Source organism: Ambystoma mexicanum, chromosome 4q (assembly GCF_040938575.1).
Source record: "Ambystoma mexicanum isolate Mex_15411 chromosome 4q, UKY_AmexF1_1, whole genome shotgun sequence".
NCBI classification, from domain to species: Eukaryota; Metazoa; Chordata; class Amphibia; order Caudata; family Ambystomatidae; genus Ambystoma; species Ambystoma mexicanum.
The window spans coordinates 211,758,772-211,779,456 of NC_090928.1; the positions used below are offsets into that span (position 1 = coordinate 211,758,772).

Genomic DNA, 20,685 nt, shown 5'->3' on the forward strand with positions numbered 1-20,685 from the left:
TATGCTCAGCCACTCTTGTACACAAAGAAAGCTCGAAACACGTGTTGGCTACTTGCTTGCAAACTTAAAAATGTTTAATGGTTGCTTTCTTGCAAACCAAGAAACTGTTCAAAAATGGTTTTCTTATTTTTAACCTGCTCAATAGCTACTTGCTTGCAAACTTAAACATTGTTGATAGTTACCTTTTGGAAAACCAAGAAAATGTTAAAAATGTTTTCCTATGTTTAACCTACTCAATACACCTTTGAGTGCTTACTTTAACGAGTACATGAGTATGTATATTTTTTGGTGTGAGGTACACTTTGAGACTCTCTTGCACACACTTGTGAAAATTATTTATGCCCCCTACAATTAGCATGCGTGTGTGCGGCGATGTGGTGGTTGGTGTTCTGGCATATGGCTATATGCGGTTGTTTATGTTCCAAAACTCTGCCTCTCTGTATGTGGTTATGGCTATTCTTACATTAGCCAATCACTGCATTTCATTGTTTTTATTTACAACTTTATCTGTTCCTCTTCCTGCTCATGACTTTCTATTGCTGCAAGCTCCTTCCTTCATGTGTTAATTCTAATATGTCGTGTGACTGCTCCTGCATGTGCCTATCTCTGCATATTATTGTGTCTATTCCTGCATGGGCCCAGCACTGCAGATGAGTTGGAGGGATTGTGCAGGAGACTAGCATCCTCTCCCAATTGCAATAACTAACCTTTTCTTTGTGTCCAACCACCAATCCCATTCATACTGTCAGTGGATGGTCTAGACAGCCCCAAGTTTGACATCAGAACTGAAAGCCATCCTCAGGGCTCGGGTCCACCAGCCAATCCTTACACCAGCTGCCTGAAGATAAACACCTGAGTTCCTTTAACCCAGAGAGAGGCTGGAGGCAGGGCCAGGATGTGGCAGCTAAATGGAGCACCACACAAGGGGAGGGATAAGCCAGTCCCACGTCCCATATCTAGAATGTAAGCCATTGCAGGGGTTAGCATCGAACAGACAACTCACATCCCAGTTAACACACTTGAAACCCCTTTCACTAGAGATAGGCTGGAAAGTGTGAACACTTCACTAAAAATGCACACAGCCTCAGTCTGTCACTGTGGCTGTTTGGATTAGGAGTTGGAAACATACCTGTGAGTGGAGACAAGAGCATATTACAAGAGCTTATTTGGAGACGGTTGTAGGAGTGAGCAGGAGACTGCTTAGGACCAACAGAACCGGAGGAGAGGACCAGTAGACTGGACACCAACGAACCATGGGAGCATGTGGCCAAGAACAACAAGACACTTAGAAATTCATAATGGTGGATTGATTGACAGCCATGTGTGCCCAGAAATGTCGTCATAACCTCTGGTTGACTTCACCAAGGTCTTTCCTAAAAGTGAGTTCTCTAGGGTTGGAAGCTGAGGGTCCTTCCCACTGAGTTGCCGGGGTCCCCTCCTTCGTCTTAGTATACCACCAGTTGTAAATAAGATGCACACCCATCGTCCTCTTCCTGTATTGGGGGAAATGAGAGTCAAGGTTTGTATTGGGCCCCTGCCTCTTTGTACTCGCTCCTGTTCCCTCCCACCGGCTTCAGACAGAAATGTCATCTCCATTAAAAAGGCATATGCCTCTCTCCAGGTCATCAAGGCTTCCTCTGCCACGCCGCTCCTGCCACATGGTCCCATGCAGTTGCCATTTGCTTCAAAGCCATCACTGCTCCCATCACCCTCTCCTTCCCTTCAGACTTTTGAGGAGGTGTTCAATAATGTGCTGGGGTTGGTACTTACTTGAAAGGTTCCTTCTGTTCTCTCACCTTCACCTTCAGCGTCCTGTGTTCTTCTGCTTCCCCTCTTGATATCTGCTGCTTGTGTTCAGTTATGCCTGTTGTGGCTTTGATGGTCTGGGCGGGCATTTTCGGGGCTCTCGTTCACACAAAACATGAGGTGAGAGCCAGAAGACCAGACCAAGAAGCCCAGAGAGCTGGAGCAAGAGAAAGGGAGGAGGAGAGCTATGGCCAAAGAGGGTAATTCTATTAATGCTGAGGAGGTTTTTTCTCATGGATGCATGGGCTCAGAGGGGTGAAGAGTTTGAGGGTGATAGTAGTGCTGATGAGGGTGGTGCTGAGAGAGGAGCAAAGCAGATCTTCTGCACAGTGAAGAATTTGAGGGTGTAATAGCGCAGTGGAGGGTGTTTCTCCAGCTCCTTCTGTTCACCTCCCTAACCAGCTCCAAATGAGATCTTCCACCTACATTCTCCAGCTTTCTGCCATAGACCCTGCTTTTTATTGGCTTGGCCCACCTTCCAGCCACTTTCTGATGAAAGAGGATTCAGGTATGTAGGCTGGGATTGGGTGGTCCTCACTCAGCCTTCCATACCTTGGCCATTGCTTCCAGCCTGTCACTTTGGTAAGGGAGCTTGGTTGTCTGGCTTCAAGCTGCTTCAAGCTGCTGGTGTGCGGATTGGCTGGTGTGCCCTATCCCTTAGGTTGGCTTCCAATTCCTGTGTTGGACTTGAGGCTGGCTAGTTCTTTCTGTTGGGCGGTCCTCCATCTGGTGGTCACACCTGCTTCCCGGGTGGACTCCCTTACCTCATATGTTCTGAAATGTATGGGAGTGGACGCATTGTGCAAAGACTGGCTGACTGCCTCTTGAATTTTTGGCACGAGGTGCAGTACCTCTCTTTCACTCTCCTTCACCTACACAAGGGAAGCATGGAGCGCAGATGCTGCTGGTTCCACAGGACTGTAATTCCCTAATTCTCTTACACTGCCAGGAATGTCTAAGTTGGCAATGTGATAGGCCCATGCCTTCCACTTGGCATGGACCTTCCCTACGCTGCCCCAGGGTCAGCATTATTAGGCTTGTGGCAGCAGCCTGGCCTCTATGCTAACCTCACCATCCAACAGCAAGGCTTGGTAGAAAACCTTTACAAAATACACACGCACACCCAAACACACACACTCACAGACTCAAACAGACACATACTCTGCCCTATACTCTGTTCTGGACACACAACCACCCACACAGCCACACACACACACACATATGCACACGCACACTGCCATTGGCACTGCACACACACACACTGACCCAGCACTACACACTGACCCAGCACTCGTCACTATGCGCACTGAAACACTGGGCCATGAGGCACACTTTTCTATTCTATATGCTTGCATTGATTTGGTGGGGTGCCTGGTGAATTGGTTTTGTTCCGTCCTTTCTGGCTGATTTCAATTGGTCCATATGGGAGCCTTTTGCTGCTCCACCGCCTGAGCTTTGTGGTGTGCCTCATGCGTTCACCCGGTCATCCATTTTATTTAGCTTTTGGGTTGGACTAGCTGAGTTGTCTGATGGCCGAGTGTGGGGTCAGCAATCATCAGTATGCTTTTGACACCCAACTTTATCTTGTGGTGGCATCTAAGATAGATGTCTCATGCCTGAGAGTTTGCATTGATTGGGTTGTGTCCTGGATGCTGGCTGCAAAGTTAAAATGTATTGCTGCCAAGACTGAATTTCACCTTTGTTAATCTGGTGAGCGTGGTGATGAGACAGTCTTGGTTAGTCATTTTGAGCAGGGTTGGTATTTCTCATCACTAGTTTCATCAGCTCGTTCCGGGGAAGGGGCCAATGCATCTACAGAACAACAAAATACATACGGAAAAGGCAGGTCCATATAGTCAGCAGTTAGACATCTCTTGACAGTACCCTGGCATAGTATTATAAGGTATGGAAGGAGCATGCTGTTTGTTACCGAGGGTGCTGAATTCTGGAATGCTTTACATCGCCAGAGCTGATGTCCATCATAGGTCTTGGCCAGGCCCTGATCTATGGTGAATTGAGCAGATCGAGGTCCTTGCAGGCAGTGGAGTGTTGGCAGGTGTCAGTACAATGTCTGTGCATGCTGTGTATCACTTATATCATGCATTGATTTTACTATAGATGCACCCTTTTCCCTTACAGCAGATGTTACGTAATGTGTCTGTCAGTGACAAGTGGAGCCGACATGGTAACTGCCTTGTGGCAGTGTATTTCTCTTGTGCATGTGACACTTGGGCTTCTGGCGCCAGTGGGTCGGCATTGTGGGCTGGGTGTACATGGGTACATGGCTGTGGTACTGGCAGGGTTGCTGTTGTGTGATGTGATGCAGCAATTTGTTTGCATTGCTTTGGATTATACATGTTGCATTGTGGTACCTGTAGTCATGTGTGTGTTTGGAGTTGCTACTGTATGGGTTCATCAGCTTCTCCATCCAGGTATGTCCAACATGTGCATCTCCCTAAGCTGTACTGTGACGTTGGTGCGCGAGGTGGTCAGGTGTGACTTTTGCATTTGCTTGTCATGCCATGCTTTGGGCCTCATCACGAGTTGGGCGGTAATGCCGGCGGTATTACCACTGGTGCTATTAGCCCTACAGCCAAACCCCCCAGCGCTATTAGCGCCGGATCACGGGTTTGGTGGAACGGTTAGTGCCCATTCCCCACTGGGCTCATTCGGGAATTCCTCATTCCCCATTGGGCCCAATGGGTAAAATTCACGCTATTACCGCTGGCGGATTTCCCACCAGCGGTAATAGCGCCGAAAATTGGCAAATTTGCCACAGATTTCCTCCCAGTTCAGAACTGGGGGGAAATCCGCCAAGGCCATGATCTGGCAGACCCTTAAATGCGGCAGTAATAGCACTACCGCCGCATTTAAGGGTTACCGCCAAACTCGTGATGAGGCCCTTTGTGTAGTTTTTCACATCCCTCCACTCCATTTTCACATGCCACTGAATGAATCCCCATAGCATGCACATGACTTCCATTGCCCTGATACTGTGTAAGGCCACCGCCACACAGTACATTGTGACTAATGGCTGTGCCTCCCCCCATGCAGGTGACTCCGGATACCACAGTTGCCCTGGCTAATGGCTCCTGTGTGTGATCCACAAACACTGCAGGATATTACCTACAACCACACTCACAGCAGGACCCGTGTGTGCATCAAGCGTACCTTTGGCCTCCTGAAGGCACATTTCAGCTGTCTCAAACAGTACTGGTGGAGCTCCTGAGAAAGTGTGCAGAATAGTGCTTGCGTGTGCAATGCTGCACAATACCTGCCTACAGAGAAGTGTACCACTAGCCCTGATGTGGACATGCCACCCCAGAGGATGAGGATGCAGTGCCTGTGGCGGAGGCAACTGCATGCATTGCCAGAGATGACGTGAGGGCTGGGAGACTGGCTTGGCAGGGACTGATAGACAATTTCTTTTGAAATATTTAAATGGCCTAAGCCCTGCACCACTATATGACCCTCACTTCCATTAATAAACATGACAGTGACACAAGCACAAATGTCCTTGCATTGATAAACTTTAACAGCTTTAATGAAACAATGTGCACTAACAATACCCCCTCCCACCACCAACTCCCCAGCACACTATCCTCCTCCCCCTCTCACCACCAACTCCCCAGCACACTATCCCCCCTCCTCCCTCCTCCAACTCCCCAGCATACTCTCCCCCCTCATCCTCCCCCCTTACCAACTACCCAGCACACTATCCACTCTCCCCCTCCCACCACCAACTCCCCAGCATGGCCACTCAGGGAAAAATGTGTCCCAATATAATTTCTGTGGCCTCTTTCCCCCATGCCAGACCCTAGTGATCTGGGACCCAATTGGCTCTCAGACCGGTGCCTGGGTGTGCCTGGCTGCGACCCCTCAGTGGGTGTTGTGCAACTTGGGGGTATTGACCCAGGCCCCCGGATGGGCTGCAGTGTAACCTCAGACAGGGCTGAGGCCCCTTCAGTCATCTCCCTGACACTCTGCCCATAGACAGTCAGGGCGGCAGTACTGGCAGATGCCTCTGCCCGGTTTCTTCCCATAGCTCACACAATCCTGCGGGTGGCTCCTTGCAGGCAATCGCAGAATTCCTGGAGGTGTTCGGAATGGGTGTGCCCAATGGCCTCCATCTCCCTTTGCCACCTCTCTCATCTCATCTGAAGGATGGTGGTGCTTGGTGGTGTGTGCTGAATGGGAGGGGAACTGTGTATAAGCTCAGTGCTGTAGGTGGGAGACCCATAGGAAGGCATGTCCACATCCGGCTGACTTGTTTGTGCACGCTAGAGGCGGTGAGGGCTCTCGGGGGTTTGTGGCCCTTCATCCGGCTGTGCCACAGGGCTCATGTCCCCCTGTGAGTCGACGGTGTCCCGGCCAGGAGGTGTGGCCTCTGTGTCAGACACTGCAGCTGTGGTAGTGGGTGCAGTGGGCTTGGGGGTGTTCCTGGTGGCCTGTGCTGTTTGTGCAGGGCCTCTGATGCCACCTGCAGGCTTGGCCTTGCTGGGTCGTGGTGTTTCACGGCACCCCAGGCACCTAGGCATGGCCTGTGTGCACCTTTGTGGGGTGGAGGTGGCAGCTGACCTTAAGGGCCTGTAGGTGCCACTTCCTGATGGGCTTGCGCCCCCTTCCTCCTCCAATGCTTCCGGTGATGCGTGACTGCCTGTAGGAGACATTGGAAATGCTGTCAGGTATGGTTCTTTCACATGTGTTGGAATGCAAGACACATTTGCTGTGTTACCGATTGGCAACCTACATATTTGGGCAGATGGGCATGGTTGTTCAGGGGGGTACAGCATTGTGGGGATGGTTGCAGCCATGTGTGCGTGAGACGCATTGCCAGGTGGCCTTTGGGCTGTGTGTGGGGAGTGCAGGGTGTCGATGCTGGGGGAGCTGATGTTTGGCATGCATGCTTCTGGTCCTTTATGCCCCCACATCCCCTCCCTGGGTCTCGCACACCTTGTGGGAGAGTGGGTGTGGTGGCTTTGTCTGTGGTACTGCCATGGCTCTATGGGGTGTTCAGTGATTGTCTAGCTGCGCTCTGTCGGTGTAGGGGGACAGGGCCACTGGGCCTGCAACATGTTGGTGTGAGTGCTGCACAGTGACGTGGTTACTTATGTGCTTACTGACGCACCACAATCCCACTGGCACAGGGTGTCATGAACCGCTGTTCGCGTCCCTTCTGGACTTCATGGTCCCTGACCCATAGGGGACTGAACTCAGTAGTACTCCCAACATGGCCGCTGAACGCGGAACGCTGTTTGCCAGTCTCCGCGTTGTACGCTCTATGTTCTACAAAGCAGACACGCCCCCGCGGCCCTGTGCGTCTCAACGCTACCGCTTGCAGTAGTCGGACGTGTGTTGCCAGAGCTCGTTCAGCGCTTACTTTTGATTCCTGGTTCCCGGTCCCCTGAATTCCTCTCCTTTCTTCCTTCCTCTTATCCTTACCTTTGCATATGCTGGATTTCCATTGCATTCAGATCTCTGAGTGCGAACCTCATTATTTCCTGGTCTTCGTCCCGGACATCTGAGCGTATCCTGGAGTTGGGTCACGAACCGCACGCTGGAATCCGAGGACCCACGCACGGGGTTATATAAATCCCGAACAGTGCGAAAGAAGACATCTCCGAAGATCACGAGCAAACAATACAGACAGGTGAGAAGGGGGGAGACCTGTGACAGATTGAGACGCCAACAAATTGATACAGTTACGGAAATGGAGGCTGCAATTCAAGACCTCATGCGAGGCATGGAGGAGTTAACAACAGAAGTCCAAAATCTTAAAGCCGAAAATGCTGCATTGAAACAACTGGTCTTGTCACGTGACACCGCAACCAAAGAGAACGTGTTGTTGGGAGGAGTAGTGGATAAATATGATGGCTCTTCAAAAACCCTTCGTGCCTTCCTCGATTCATGTTTAGTGCACTTCACCTTTAAGCCCTACTACTTCTCCATCCCCAGAGCAAAGGTGGGCTTTATGATCTCACATCTCACTGGGAATGCCTTTACCTGGGTAACTCCCTTAGTTAATTCGGGCGACGCCCTCCTGGATTACTATGATGGTTTTGTGCAGGCGCTAAAGACCATGTTTGATCACCCAGAGCAGGTTTACAGTGCTCAAGAACGTTTATTGGACTTTCAACAAGGATTCCATGAAATGCTTACCAATGTGACCCGCTTTAAACAACTTGCCAAGGAAGCAGACTGGTCTCCAGAGGCCAGTTTCACCCTTTTTTGAAGAGGATTGAATGAAGAGATAAAAGACGAGCTAGCCAGGGTAGCTCGCCCAAGTTCCTTCCAGGCTCTCATTGATCTTTCCTTGCAGATCGACTTTCGTATCCAGGAAAGAAAGGCGGAAAAGAAGAAAATTAAATCACCCTTCCGAAAGGCCTCTACAGACCATCCTTCTAGACCTGAGCCTGCAGCTTCCCCCATCACGGACCCAGAACCCATGCAACTTGGGGCCTTCCGCTGACCCATAGCCCCGCAAGAAAGGATGCTACGCGTTCACACTGGTCTGTACATGTATTGTGCCTCTGATAAACACCTTGTGAGAGAGTGTCCTATTGCCCCTCCACGGCATTCGGGAAACGCCAGCTCCTGATCCTAGATGGAGCACAGTTTCGGGACAGAGATGTTTGCTCCACATCTATTCCATCCTTGAACTCTCCTGGACAGAACAACCTTGTGATTCTGCAGGCCTTTCTATCACCTTCCAAGAAAGAATCTTACCCCATCATGGCATTAGTGGATTGTGGGGCCATGGGGATATTCATAGATCATGATTGGGTCACTACCCATAACATTCCATATGAAACTCGAGACATCATGCAACCTGTAGAGGCTATCGATGGAAGACCCCTCTCTTCAGGACCCATAACCCTTCAAACCAAAGAGATCCTGCTTTCTATAAACCATCATCAAGAGAGAATCAAATTCGACATCATAAGATCTGCCCATTACCCAATGGTTCTGGGCATGCCCTGGTTACAGAAGCATAACCCAACATCAACTGGGCAGCAGGATCCTTGTTTCCTGGTTCAGAACATTGTATGTCCCACTGTTTATCCCTAGACTCCTCGTCAGGATCCTCTGAAGACTTGCAAGCGAACCAGCAAGGTCCGCTCACTGTCTCAAATATCATCCATAATCCCAGGGCCTACCAGGCTTATACAGATGTGTTTTCGACCGCCATAGTTCAAGCTCTTCTCCCTCACAGACCTGAGGACTGCGCTATCGATACTGAACCTTCAGTGGTGATTCGTTTTGGGAGGATGTTCATTCTATCAGAACCTGAGAAAAGAGCCCTCCGAGAATATTTGGATACTAACTTGGAAAATAGTACTATACGACCATCCAAATCCCCGCGGGAGCTTGGGAGCTTCATTGTTTTTCGTTCCCAAGAAAGATACCAAGGAGTTTAGGCCCTGTCTAGATTATCGTGGCCTTAATCAATGCACCCTCAAGGACCGCTACCCATTGCCCCTCATCTCGGATATCTTGGAAGCAGTAAGAGGAGCTGTAGTGTTCACAAAATTAGATCTCAGAGGTGCCTACCATCTGATCCGTATAAAGGAAGGTGATGAATGGAAAACATCCTTTAGAACACCCTTTGGTCATTTTGAATACTTGGTTATGCCCTTCGGACTTGCCAATGCCCCAGCGGTCTTCCAACGTTCTATGGACCGGGTGTTCTCCGATATGCTGTTCCTCTTCGTCATTGTATATCTGGACGACATACTGATATACTCTAAGGAACATCTGAAGCATGAAGAACATGTTAAGGCAGTTTTACAACGTCTACATGAACATAAGCTCCTGGCTAAACCCGAGAAATGCCTTTTCCATGTGTCTACTGTTCACTATCTTGGATTCGTCCGTAGCCCAAAAGGAATTTGAATGGACCGCTCGAAAGTAGACTCCATTCTATCCTGGCCTGTTCCAACTACTGTAAAACAAATTCAATTCTTCCTGGGGCTTGCTAACTTCTACCGGAAATTCATACCCTCTTTTTCAGAGATTGTACATCCGATCATTACATTGTTAAAAAAAGATACCCCCTTTCACTGGACAGCAGCCCAAGATGAGGCGTTTCAACGGTTAAAGTCGGAGTTCACACAAGCCCCCATCTTAGCCCAAACTGACATTGATCGACCCTTTCTTGTGGAAACTGATGCCTCCAACTACGCCATCGGGGCAGTCCTGAAACAGGAGTTTAATGATAAGCTAGAACACCCCATCACCTATCTTTCTCGCACCTTGACTCCTAGTGAAACCCACTATTCTGTTTTGGAAGAGGAACTACTAGCCATCCGTCAAGCCTTCAAAGATTGGCATGATCTACTCCTGGGAGCGAAACACCCTGTTCAGGTCCGCACGGACCATCGGAATCTTCAAGTCCTGCAATCCCTGCAATAGGAACAGTCGTCAAGCCCATTGGGCCTTCTTTTTTGCTCAATACCAGTTTCAAATCCATCATGTTCCTGGAACACAAAACATAATAGCCGATGCCTTATCCCGACGTCCTGACTATGAAATCCTTGAAGATCGATCCTTCCCAAAGATGTTTCCCCCACACAATATTTGTTGCCCAAGCAATCAACCTCCTGGAGGATATCTGGATTCAGACTCAGTCCTCTGAAACCTGGAAGGAGTTTAATGGTAATAATCGATGGAACCTCAAAATGAAGGACGGATATTTATTCAAGGATAATTGCCTGGTCATTCCCACTCAGAGACTACGACAAAAGATCACAAACCTATGTCATGATACCCTTCATTCAGGACACCGTGGCATCACCAACACCCTCCGTCTAATACAAAGACAGTTTTGGTGGCCAAAGATGAAGGATGATGTCCAGCATTATATCCAGACATATGCAGTCTGCAATCAAAACAAGCATGATAACAAGAAACCGGCAGGTCTCCTGCTCCAACCAGCGCTGTCAACAAGACCTTGGGAATTCATCGCCACAGACTTTATTGTGGAACTACCACCTTCCAGGGGCCACACAACTATCATGGTTACCATTGACTTGTTCACTCACATAGCTCATTTTACACCTTTATCTAAACTGCCATCTTCATCTGAACTTGCCGGAATCTTCCTGGAACACATATTCCGGCTCCACGGGATACCCTCCAAGATCATATCGGACAGAGGACCCCAGTACGTATCCCAGTTGTGGAAACAATGATGTCGTATACTGGGAATCCAACGTGCCTTATCCTCAGGTTATCACCCACAGACCAATGGAGCTACTGAATGCGTAAACCAAACTCTGGAACAATATCTTTGCTGTTTCACTACCAAGGTCCAGGACGATTGGTCACTCTTAATACCTGTGGCTGAATTCGCCTACAACAATTGGGATCACTCGGCTGTCAAAACCAGTCTCTTCTTCTGTAGTCAAGGATTCCACCCTTCAGTTCTACCATCCATTTTCCCACATCCTACCCCAGTTCCTACAGTTGACTCCTGGATTGAAACCCTTATCAATGTACACAAAGAAGCAAAAGAACACCTAGAAAAGGCCCGAAGAGACGTCAAACATCATGCTGACTCCAAAAGAAGACCAGGGCCTTCATACCCAAAAGGTGATAAGGTCTGGTTGTCTTCGAAACTTTTACCCCGACACCTACGACCAAATAAATTGGCTCCCCGGTATTAAGGCCCTTTTTCCATAAAGGAAGTCATTAACCCAGTGGCCGTTTGACCCAGACTACCAGAATATTGGAAGAGGATCCACCCAGTCTTTCACACTTCTCTGTTGAAACCATACATCCAGTCCTCTCAAACTGCTCCAAGATCTACCCCTGTGATTGTCAATGATCAGCTAGAATATGAGGTTTCCAGAATATGTGATTCCAGGTACAGACGTGGTCAGCTACAGTATTTGGTCGAGTGGAAAGGGTACCCTCCCAGTGAACGCACCTGGGAACCCGTCTCAAATATGAATGCCCGCAGACTGCTCCGAAGATACCACCTTATACATCTGGGTAAACCCGGAGGAGCTGGGTTTCAGAGGAGGCATGCTGTCATGAACCGCCATTCGCGTCCCTTCTGGACTTCGTGGTCCCTGACCCATATGGGACTGAACTCGGTAGTACTCCCAACATGGCCGCTGAACGGGGAACGCTGTTTGCCAGTCTCTGCGGTGTACGCTCTACATTCTACAAAGCAGACACGCCCCCGTATCCCTGCGCATCTCAACGCTACCGCTTGCAGTAGTCGGACGTGTGTTGCAGGAGCTCGTTCAGCGCTTACTTTTGATTCCTGGTTCCCGGTCCCCTGAATTCCGCTCCTTTCTTCCTTCCCCTTATCCTTACCTTTGCATATGCTGGATTTCCATTACATTCGGATGTCTGAGTGCGAACCTCATTTTTTCCTGGTCTTCGTCCCGGACATCCTAGCGTATCCTGGAACTGGGTCACGAACCGCACGCTGGAATCCGAGGAGCCACGCACGGGGTTATATAAATCCCGAACAGTGCGAAAGAAGACATCTCTGAAGATCACGAGCAAATACAGACAGGTGAGAAGGGGGGAGACCTGTGACACAGGGTGCACAATAAGGAGTGTGGTGTGCATGGCACTTGGATTGGTCACTTGACACCCCTTCGCACTGCTGTAATGCTCAGGAGAGCACTTGGTGAAGTACCCTTGGCTCCTGTGGAGGGTGGCTGATGTGGCACCCCGTGATTGGCCTGCCCAGCTTCTGGGTCTGCTGACATGTGTCCCTGTCCGCTGCAGCGTCTAGTGCTGGGCTGACATTTGTGCATGGTGTTTTGCTGTGTTTTGGGGTAATTGACTCACCTCCTGCCTCCTGGCTGTAGGCACCTACCTCTGCACCTCTAACTCCGTCAATGCCCTCCATATCAAGGACGGTGCTGCACTTCTCTTCTCAGGCCGTCAGCACCAGTGGGGAAACAGTTCCACCTCCTGTTGCCAGGGACTCCTGGAGGTTTTGAGACAGGATTCCATGCACCCTGACCCTTAGGTCGTTCCAGCACTTTCTACTGCCCTCAGCATCACAGGGAACGCTGGACACAACAGTCACCTTCTGGCTCATGGCATGCAAGATGGCAGTCCTGCGCTGATCTGATGTTTTTCTCTGCATACTGCCGTACAATTCGTCACAGTGGGCCACAACCTCATCAGTGAAGACCACCAGTTCTCCCTCACTGAACTTGGGTTTGCGTTGGCGGTTTTCAGGCACCTTGCCGCGTGTCCTCTCCTGTGACATGTTAGCTGTCTTTCAGGTCCTGATGGCTGCAGGAAGTGGATGATTCTGGTTGGATTGAGTTTTTAAAGATGGACGTTGCCATGCTTCCCATTCCTGCAGTGATGTAATTTCCGCCAGCACTAACTACACCAGCGCTAATAGCGCCAGGGACGGCGGCGGTATCAATATTAACGCCGATATTTTGGCGTGAGCATTATTTTGGCGCAGTTTCCACCAGGTGGTATTAGCATTGCCACTGGAGTGGGGCACACGTTCGCGCCATGTTGTGATGCAGCGTTAATACCGCTACATGACCTAGCAGTAACTCTAATTCCGCTAAGCGCAAATTGCGCCGCATTACCGCCGGACTAGTGATGAGTCCCTTAGTAAATAGTAGTCTGTGAGAGTGTTTTGGGGGTGAGTTTTATTTTTTGTTGGATCCATTAGTCCAGGAGTCTGAAGCCTTTGGCTCCCCAGAATATGTTGGACTACAACTCCTATCGTCTCAAGTCAGCATAATCAATGGTAAGGGATCTTGGACGTCAACATTCAAAACATCTGAGATCTGCAGGCTGTAGACCACTGAATTAGTCCATAGGCTGCTTAGAGGAAGTATCGTCTTAAAAAATTCTTGGACGTATTGAGCCCCTTCCTGTGATCTTCCAGTGGTAATAAAAGCTTTCCAGGAGCTCCCTTTCAACATCTTCAGGAGGGTACGTTTGAGGAATTATTTTGCAAATTTCAGTTTTTCTAGTGGCAATAAGGCACCCCCATTTATCAGGCAGAGTGGGAAATGGAGGCGCTCTACCTGGCAAAGGAACCAAAATGAGGGTGATAAGTAACAGTGGCAGAAACAGTGTATTCCACTATTATTAATAATCTGATTTACCTGGATAATGACCCATGGTGGGTTAAGTACACCCAAGTCCCGGTGTGTCTGCCCAGGATAAGGTCTCCTTGCTTCCTCCTCCTTTTGTATTTCTGCTTCACCGGGGCGACCCCTTCAACTGGGGTATGTGCACCTGCAGATTGGGCCTTGGTAGTGGTGAGGGACAGGGCTGGGTGAAGTAGAAGTGAGCCCCAGAGTCTACATTCCAAGGATTGCCATCTGGTTTCTCTACGGGCTGAACGTCTGATACTTGCCACCTCCTAGTCATCTAGTCCAAGCTCTACTCCGCAAAACCCCTTCCTCGTCTTACTCTTTGATGAGTCATTACAGTCTTGTGCCTTTCCGGCACCTTCTCCTCTCTCATTTATTCTTGATCTCCTTTACACCTCCTTGAAGAGCTGCCCTGCCATGTGCTCATACCTCCAGCCCTCGTTTACTCACACCTCCCAGACATGAGATGTATCTGCTTTTCTCTCACTCACCTCTGTTTTTTTATTCCGACCTCCTCTCTCTTAACTTGCTTATCCTCCTATCCAACTCTTCTTCCAACATCCTTCTTTATATCTTCCTCAGTCACTCCTCCAATGTCTTCTCCAATTACCTCCACCTTTCCTCTCCAGAGTATCTCCACAGCCTCCTCTCCCATCCTGTCACTAACCTCCTCTCTCCATCCGATGTTCCTCTGTTCCTCTGTTCCACTACTGTCACCCTCTTCCTCTCGTTTACTGCTTTCCATCTCTCCCCCTCACCATGCCTTTCACTCTGCTTTACTGGTCTTCCACCTCTCCTCATAGTCCCCTTCACCAATGTCCTCTCTGTTATTGAACCTCATCCTTAACACCTCCTTGTTCTCCTTTACTGCCTCCACAGTCTTCCTAATATCCCAGTATCTCTCCTTATCAGTGGTTCAGCCAGAATGTCTTGCTAGAGCCGGCCTGCATATTATACAAATAGCTCTGAGGCAGGGGCTACCACAATGAAAGGAGATAGCTTTGTTGTATTGGGGTGTTTTCTTTAACATGATCCTATCGATCAGGCCAAAGTTTGCACTGTTCGGTGGGTCTGTGTCTACTTTTGACTTGTTAAAAGGCAATATTGTACCAAATACCACTTCAGCTGCACTAGACAATACATTGATGTGAGACCAAATATATCTCCTAAGTTTTACACTTTACTCTCGTACATTCAAGGGACACGACAAAAGATGAGGGCCTTGCTTGTAGTCAATGTTTGACAAGGAGAGCCAGCTTGTTGATGTATGTGATATAAGGAACATTTTGAAATTCTATACAAACAGCAAATCTTTTTTTTTTTTAATATCTGGCAAGCACGTGCTATAGAAATAAACGAATCGTTTTAATAAGAATGGGGGTTTGCAAATAGTTATCTTGGACGATTGGATTGCTAATCTGGGGGCTGTGGGGATTTTGAGACCATATGCACCTATTCCAGTGCACACTTACTACAAAGACTTATCACAGGCAGTATATTATAATTCGCTGCATTGCAGTGAGTACTGGTAGCTTCACATCATTTCCAATAATACATGTAAATATATATAACAATATATGGACACCGTAAAGATATAAGAGTAATCCCTGCCAGAATTAGAGCATATGCATTTCTTTCTCTTGTGGCGCACAACAGATTAACTGCTGTAATATAATGTAGAAACATTCACAGCCCACTTTTTTCACCTAAAATCACTACTTCAAACACACCACTGCTTCTTAAAAATGTGCATAAAGAGAGCTCTCAAATCATGTTCTGTAAATCTTATATTTACATTGCATGCCATGTTATATTTATGTATGCATTATAAATGCAAGCCTTCATGTACCAAAATGCAATAGGATGTGAAACTAAAGGACAGGACAGGCTTATTATTTCACATCAGACAGGGTGCAACTTGCAATTTCTTCAAAGTAACCTACGGTCGGCTGCACTTCTTTATGACTTACACACAACCCAGAAGAGCCTGTGACATATTCACCTGCTTTTAGTCATTGTTCATAACTTTCAAATATCTTGATACTGTCCATAATATGCATAACATTTGTACATCTGAAATTGAAGGTGCTAAACCCCCTTTCAACAGATGGCCAGCCAAAGCTTCCTGCCTTGGTTCGAGCCGGAAATATCACAGTTTTTAGTGGGCTTTATTTTTGTTTATTTTAGTACTGAGGACCTTTTCAGAAGAGGCTGCATGTGGATAGGAGCTCTTAATATGGGTGTGCAAGTCCTGCGCGTAATTGGACATTGTGAATGAACAGTCAACATCTTGCAGTCAAAGAAAGAGAAAATTTCCCAACAAGATGTGTGTTTAATCCTATGCCCATGCCACATTTATATCCTCAGAAGGTATTGAAAGAGGTAAAATAAAGTTTGAGACTGAGACAACCTTGGTGTTGATGGGGCTCTGGTGAGTAACGTGCCTCCTGTGCTGTCTTCTGCACCCTATGAAATTGTGGCTCACTCTTCTAAGTGTGTTTTCTTACCAGCACAGCTCCCCACTCCATACACAGCCCCTCCCTCCGGGACATTTATTATTACAGGATGGGCTGTGGGAAAATGAGGCCAGGCTCTGCCCCATAGGCCACTGCCTGCCTGTACGACTGTTCCTTACCAACGCCTTATTCTTCATTGCCTCTGGCCACTTTTTGCCAATCTCTGTTAGCTGTCCAACTTCTTCTGCTCTCATTTTCAGATTCTTCCAAAGCTCCTTCTGTGCCTCCAAATTCTCTCTCTGCAACTCCAGAACTTCCTCTCACTGCTGTACTGAAAACTAGCCCCTATATAGTGCATGTGATTAATGTGTTTTAGTCTGATTGGTCGGAGGGGTCACGTGATGGATCTGGTTATGCTAAGTCCCTAGACTGCTGTGCATTTTGGGATCAGAAAAGAAGTCTACAAATAGGCTGGTCTGCTTCCTGTATTATATTCTGGAAAGTTCCCCATACTGAAGGGGTGTATCAAAAATACCCACAAGAACACATCAACTCTCAAAGACAGTTCAAGTGTTTTTGATTTGTAGTCAAGGGTCTATCTAATGGATGTCCTTTTCTACCTAATTTAGGGTGGACGGTCCCTTCCTAACTAAGACGTCCCTCAACCCCATGTTTGGCACTAGAGATTGGTAACCACTACTATCTGAAGACTTTCTGACATACTATGATGCCCTAAAGGCAAACACGTATCTCTCTAACTCCCTCTGGGAACAATCTAGGTGGTCCCTAAACAAAAGTCCCCAAAAGTAGTCTGCAAAGATAGGTCCTTTTCAGATATGCAAGGCCCTCTATGTCCATTACTTCCATGCCATTCTGCTCCTCTCCCTATGTCTTTCTGCCTCTCGCCCTGCTCTACTCCTTCTCTCCTCCCTCCTACTCCACCCACCATCTCCCCTTTCTTTCACTTGCACTTCCTACTTTCTCCCTCCAATGTTCCTTGCTCCTTTCCTTTCTAATATTTACCTGACCCCTACAATCTTATACTCTCCTACTATGCTGCACTCCAATACTACTTGCCACCTTCCACACTACTAAAACCACCCTTCTCGCAACTCTACTACTGCTCCATTCTCCATACTACTACTCCACTCCACTGTACTACTACTCTCTCCACACTACTACTACTACCACTCTCTAGTCTACTACTACTCCTATCTCCACACTACTACTAGTATCCTTCTCTTCACACTACTACCCCTCTCTCCATTCTGCTACAACCCCTCTCCATACTACTACTCCCCTCTCCCCTCCACATTACTACTCTCCTACAACCTTATTTCCCAGTCACCCTCCTTACACTCTTCCGCTCACCTTAACACACACTCCCTACTCTATCCCTATCACACCTTACACGGACAATCACAACCAAGTACAGCCAAGCACCACTTTCTCTCACCAACCAATACCTCACCTCGCACACTTCTTCAGTAACTCTCCTCCACACTCTTCTTCACCGTCCTTTCTCTGCCTGGTCTATGGTCCTCCTGATTCCCCTTTGTTGACCTCACCCGAATCACACACACCTTCCTGCTTCATGTCCTGCTTTTATCCTCCCCCTTCCCTCTTCACTGGCTAGCTCTCTCGCCTGTATCCACAGGCCACCCTCTGGCTTCCTTTACCCCCCTGGGAGGTGTTACAGGTGATTGAAAACATAAAAAGGGGCTTAAGCCCCACCCATTTCTGAGGCACAGATCCCCCAGGTCTCAGCAATGGAGACCCACTATAGAAACAAACAGTCTCAGTGTTCCAGTTCGTGTGAGCGTTTTCTGGCATATGTGGGATGCCGGACTAACAACTGGACCACTCTAGCAATATGTAAGAATATAGTCCTTGTGGGTGTCTACCCGATACAGCGGTACAGAGCACTCAGAGGTCTGTGCTGTGGTCTAGCCCCAAGGAGTGCTCTGTTGGCGTGGGCTGCTTAGATCGCTGGTTTGGTAGATGAAGATTTACTCTGGCTGGAGGTCTCTGGCTGTTTCTACCCTGGTCGGGCCGGTTGCTCATTCTTCCACCACCAGCATCCATTCCTGGGAATTATAGTTTTATAGGAAAATAGAAAGAGACTGGCAAGTATCTTGCAATCTATGTATTGGGCAACATACATGCACAAATCGAAGGAGCAGGGACTGAGGCCCTCCCAACTCCCACACCCGCCTCTGGGGCAGGACTGGTTCGATGAATCCCCATAGCAGGCCTCCCACTACAGGCTCGGAGGGTTCCTCATATGCTCTTGACCCTGTCACAGGTGGCAGGCGTTGCTCTCTGTTTATTCCTAAATGGGTGGCAGCTGCTGTTCTCTCTCTCCCCAGTGTGGGGTTGGCAGCTGCTGTTCTTTCACTCAACCTTTTGATGCCGGAAGACCACAGGTGAGTGGCTGTGCTGAACATTCTCCTTGAGGGTAGAGAGGCTGAAAAACCACTTCTCCTGACTGGCGCTTGAGGGGGATGCTCTTCTGGTTGACTCCAATGCGTGGATGGATTGTTCTTCCTTCTACCCTTTGGGTTCTTAAATGGACAATGAGTTCCGAATAATTCTGTCTGTTTTGGTGGGGTGGACAGTACCTCTGTGGGGTGCTCAGATTTTCTCCATAGTCTTCCTGCAGCCAATTCTGTAACTGCCATTCCCTAGTATGGTCTCAGGTTTCTTTGGTAGGAAAGAGGGATTGTGGGAGATGCACCCCTTCTCTGTTGGGACAGCCCAGATATCTTGGGTTCAGGATATGTTCTTGGCATCCATGTGGTAGTGGTCGACCTGGTCGGGGTGTCCCCATTGTCTTCCTCCTCCTGGTCCCATGTTTCACTCCCTAGGATTCAGTACAGGTGTTCCCTCTGAAAAAGAGATGAACTCTGGGAGTCGTAGTGTTAGACTGCTGACCTCTGCGAGTAGGGCTGGGTGGTATGGCCTGGGCATTCAGATGGTCTTGTCGGCCTTGGATGTCGACTCTAGGTCCAGGTGGCAATGGCTGTGAGGTCCCTGCCTCTCAAGAAATCCAAAAGATGGTTTTCAATTTAAACCTAGGAACAAGAAGATATGTAATAAAAAAGAGACTACACAATGTGATTCAGTTGCAAGTAGGGTTAATGATTTGCTAGTAATAGGTAATGTGTATAAGGAGAAGAACAGAAGCATTTCATCCACCAGTTATATTTTTCAAGAACATGCCATAACCTTGATGCCTACAAATGCGTAATTCATTACATTTCTTTTGGAAGTCTAAATACTTGAATACCGAAAGTATTGGGAGTAAAATACTTTCATGTCATGATTCTTATACGGGAAAGCAATGGAAGGGCCTCATTCCTGACCAAGAGAGTGTGGGTGAGAAGCTCAAGGAGACTTTCAAGGTGGAGAGTACCTTGCAATGATCCATTGTGAGAGCCTTTCTGAGGCTCCTCAGCTGGCAGGGAATTTGGAAACACACTGGGCCTCATTATGAGTTTGGAGGTAACTGAAAAAAATATGAGGTAACAGAATTGCCAGTTGGTTTTTAAATTCTCCTGGTTAGCGGTTGCAACTCCATGACTAGATTATAAATCCAGTATGTGTCTAGAGGCAATCCCTCCAAAAATGGAAGCATTTCCTACGCTGGAATGTCCTTCAGAAGTATTTCCACCATTCCCCAATGATGTCCTTTGGTTGCTTTACCAACCCTTCTTTTCCTAACTAGCTATGCAATATTTTCTAGAAACACATGGGTTGCTGAATGACAATGGACATGGGTAGCACAGAACTGAAAATAGTTTTAATGATGTAGTTCTCTTTTCTTTCCTCAGCAGCAGCATTGGGGTGTTCTTCTGTGGCCCTAAATCCTTATCCAAGATTCTTCAGAAGATGAGCGCCTTATATTCATCGACGGATCTGAGGGGTGTGTGCTTTCATTACAACAAGGAGAGCTTCTGAGCAAGATATAATTGCGTTGAAAGGTCGATGATGGGCTTGTCTATTGTTTTTTATATTGCTTTTTTTTTGGAAGAAATAATAAAACATAACAGCAATTTCATGGCGATTAATGTAACATTGACAACCATAACATCGTCAGTATTCACAATCACCCCTCATCCCCTTCCAGGGGCGAGTGGGCCATACAATTGTCTCGGGCACCAATGAAAAGTGAATAGCCTTAAAAACGTGCAACCACATTTTAGAAATGTACTCACCTGGGTAAAGGGGGGGTCAATACAGTCATTCTAAGCTAGGGAAAACATGTCTGAATGTAAACACGTCTTTTAACCCTTTGAAAGCCCCACTTCCTGGGCAGTGCCCAA

At 48.0% G+C, this 20,685-nt stretch overlaps 1 protein-coding gene across 2 annotated transcripts in view; it reads left to right on the top strand.

Annotated features, from left to right (window-relative positions):
• Nucleotides 1–20,420, top strand: part of NOX3 (NADPH oxidase 3) — a 530,542-nt gene extending 510,122 nt beyond the window's left edge. The window contains exon 12 of one of the 2 annotated variants that reach the window (XM_069607737.1): nucleotides 20,194–20,420. In XM_069607737.1, the coding sequence (XP_069463838.1) occupies nucleotides 20,194–20,320 (127 nt within the window). In that variant the 3' untranslated portion in view covers nucleotides 20,321–20,420. The remainder of the gene's footprint in view (nucleotides 1–20,193) is intronic. The other variant, XM_069607738.1, reaches the window with a different exon arrangement.
• The last annotated feature ends 265 nt before the right edge of the window (nucleotides 20,421–20,685 follow it).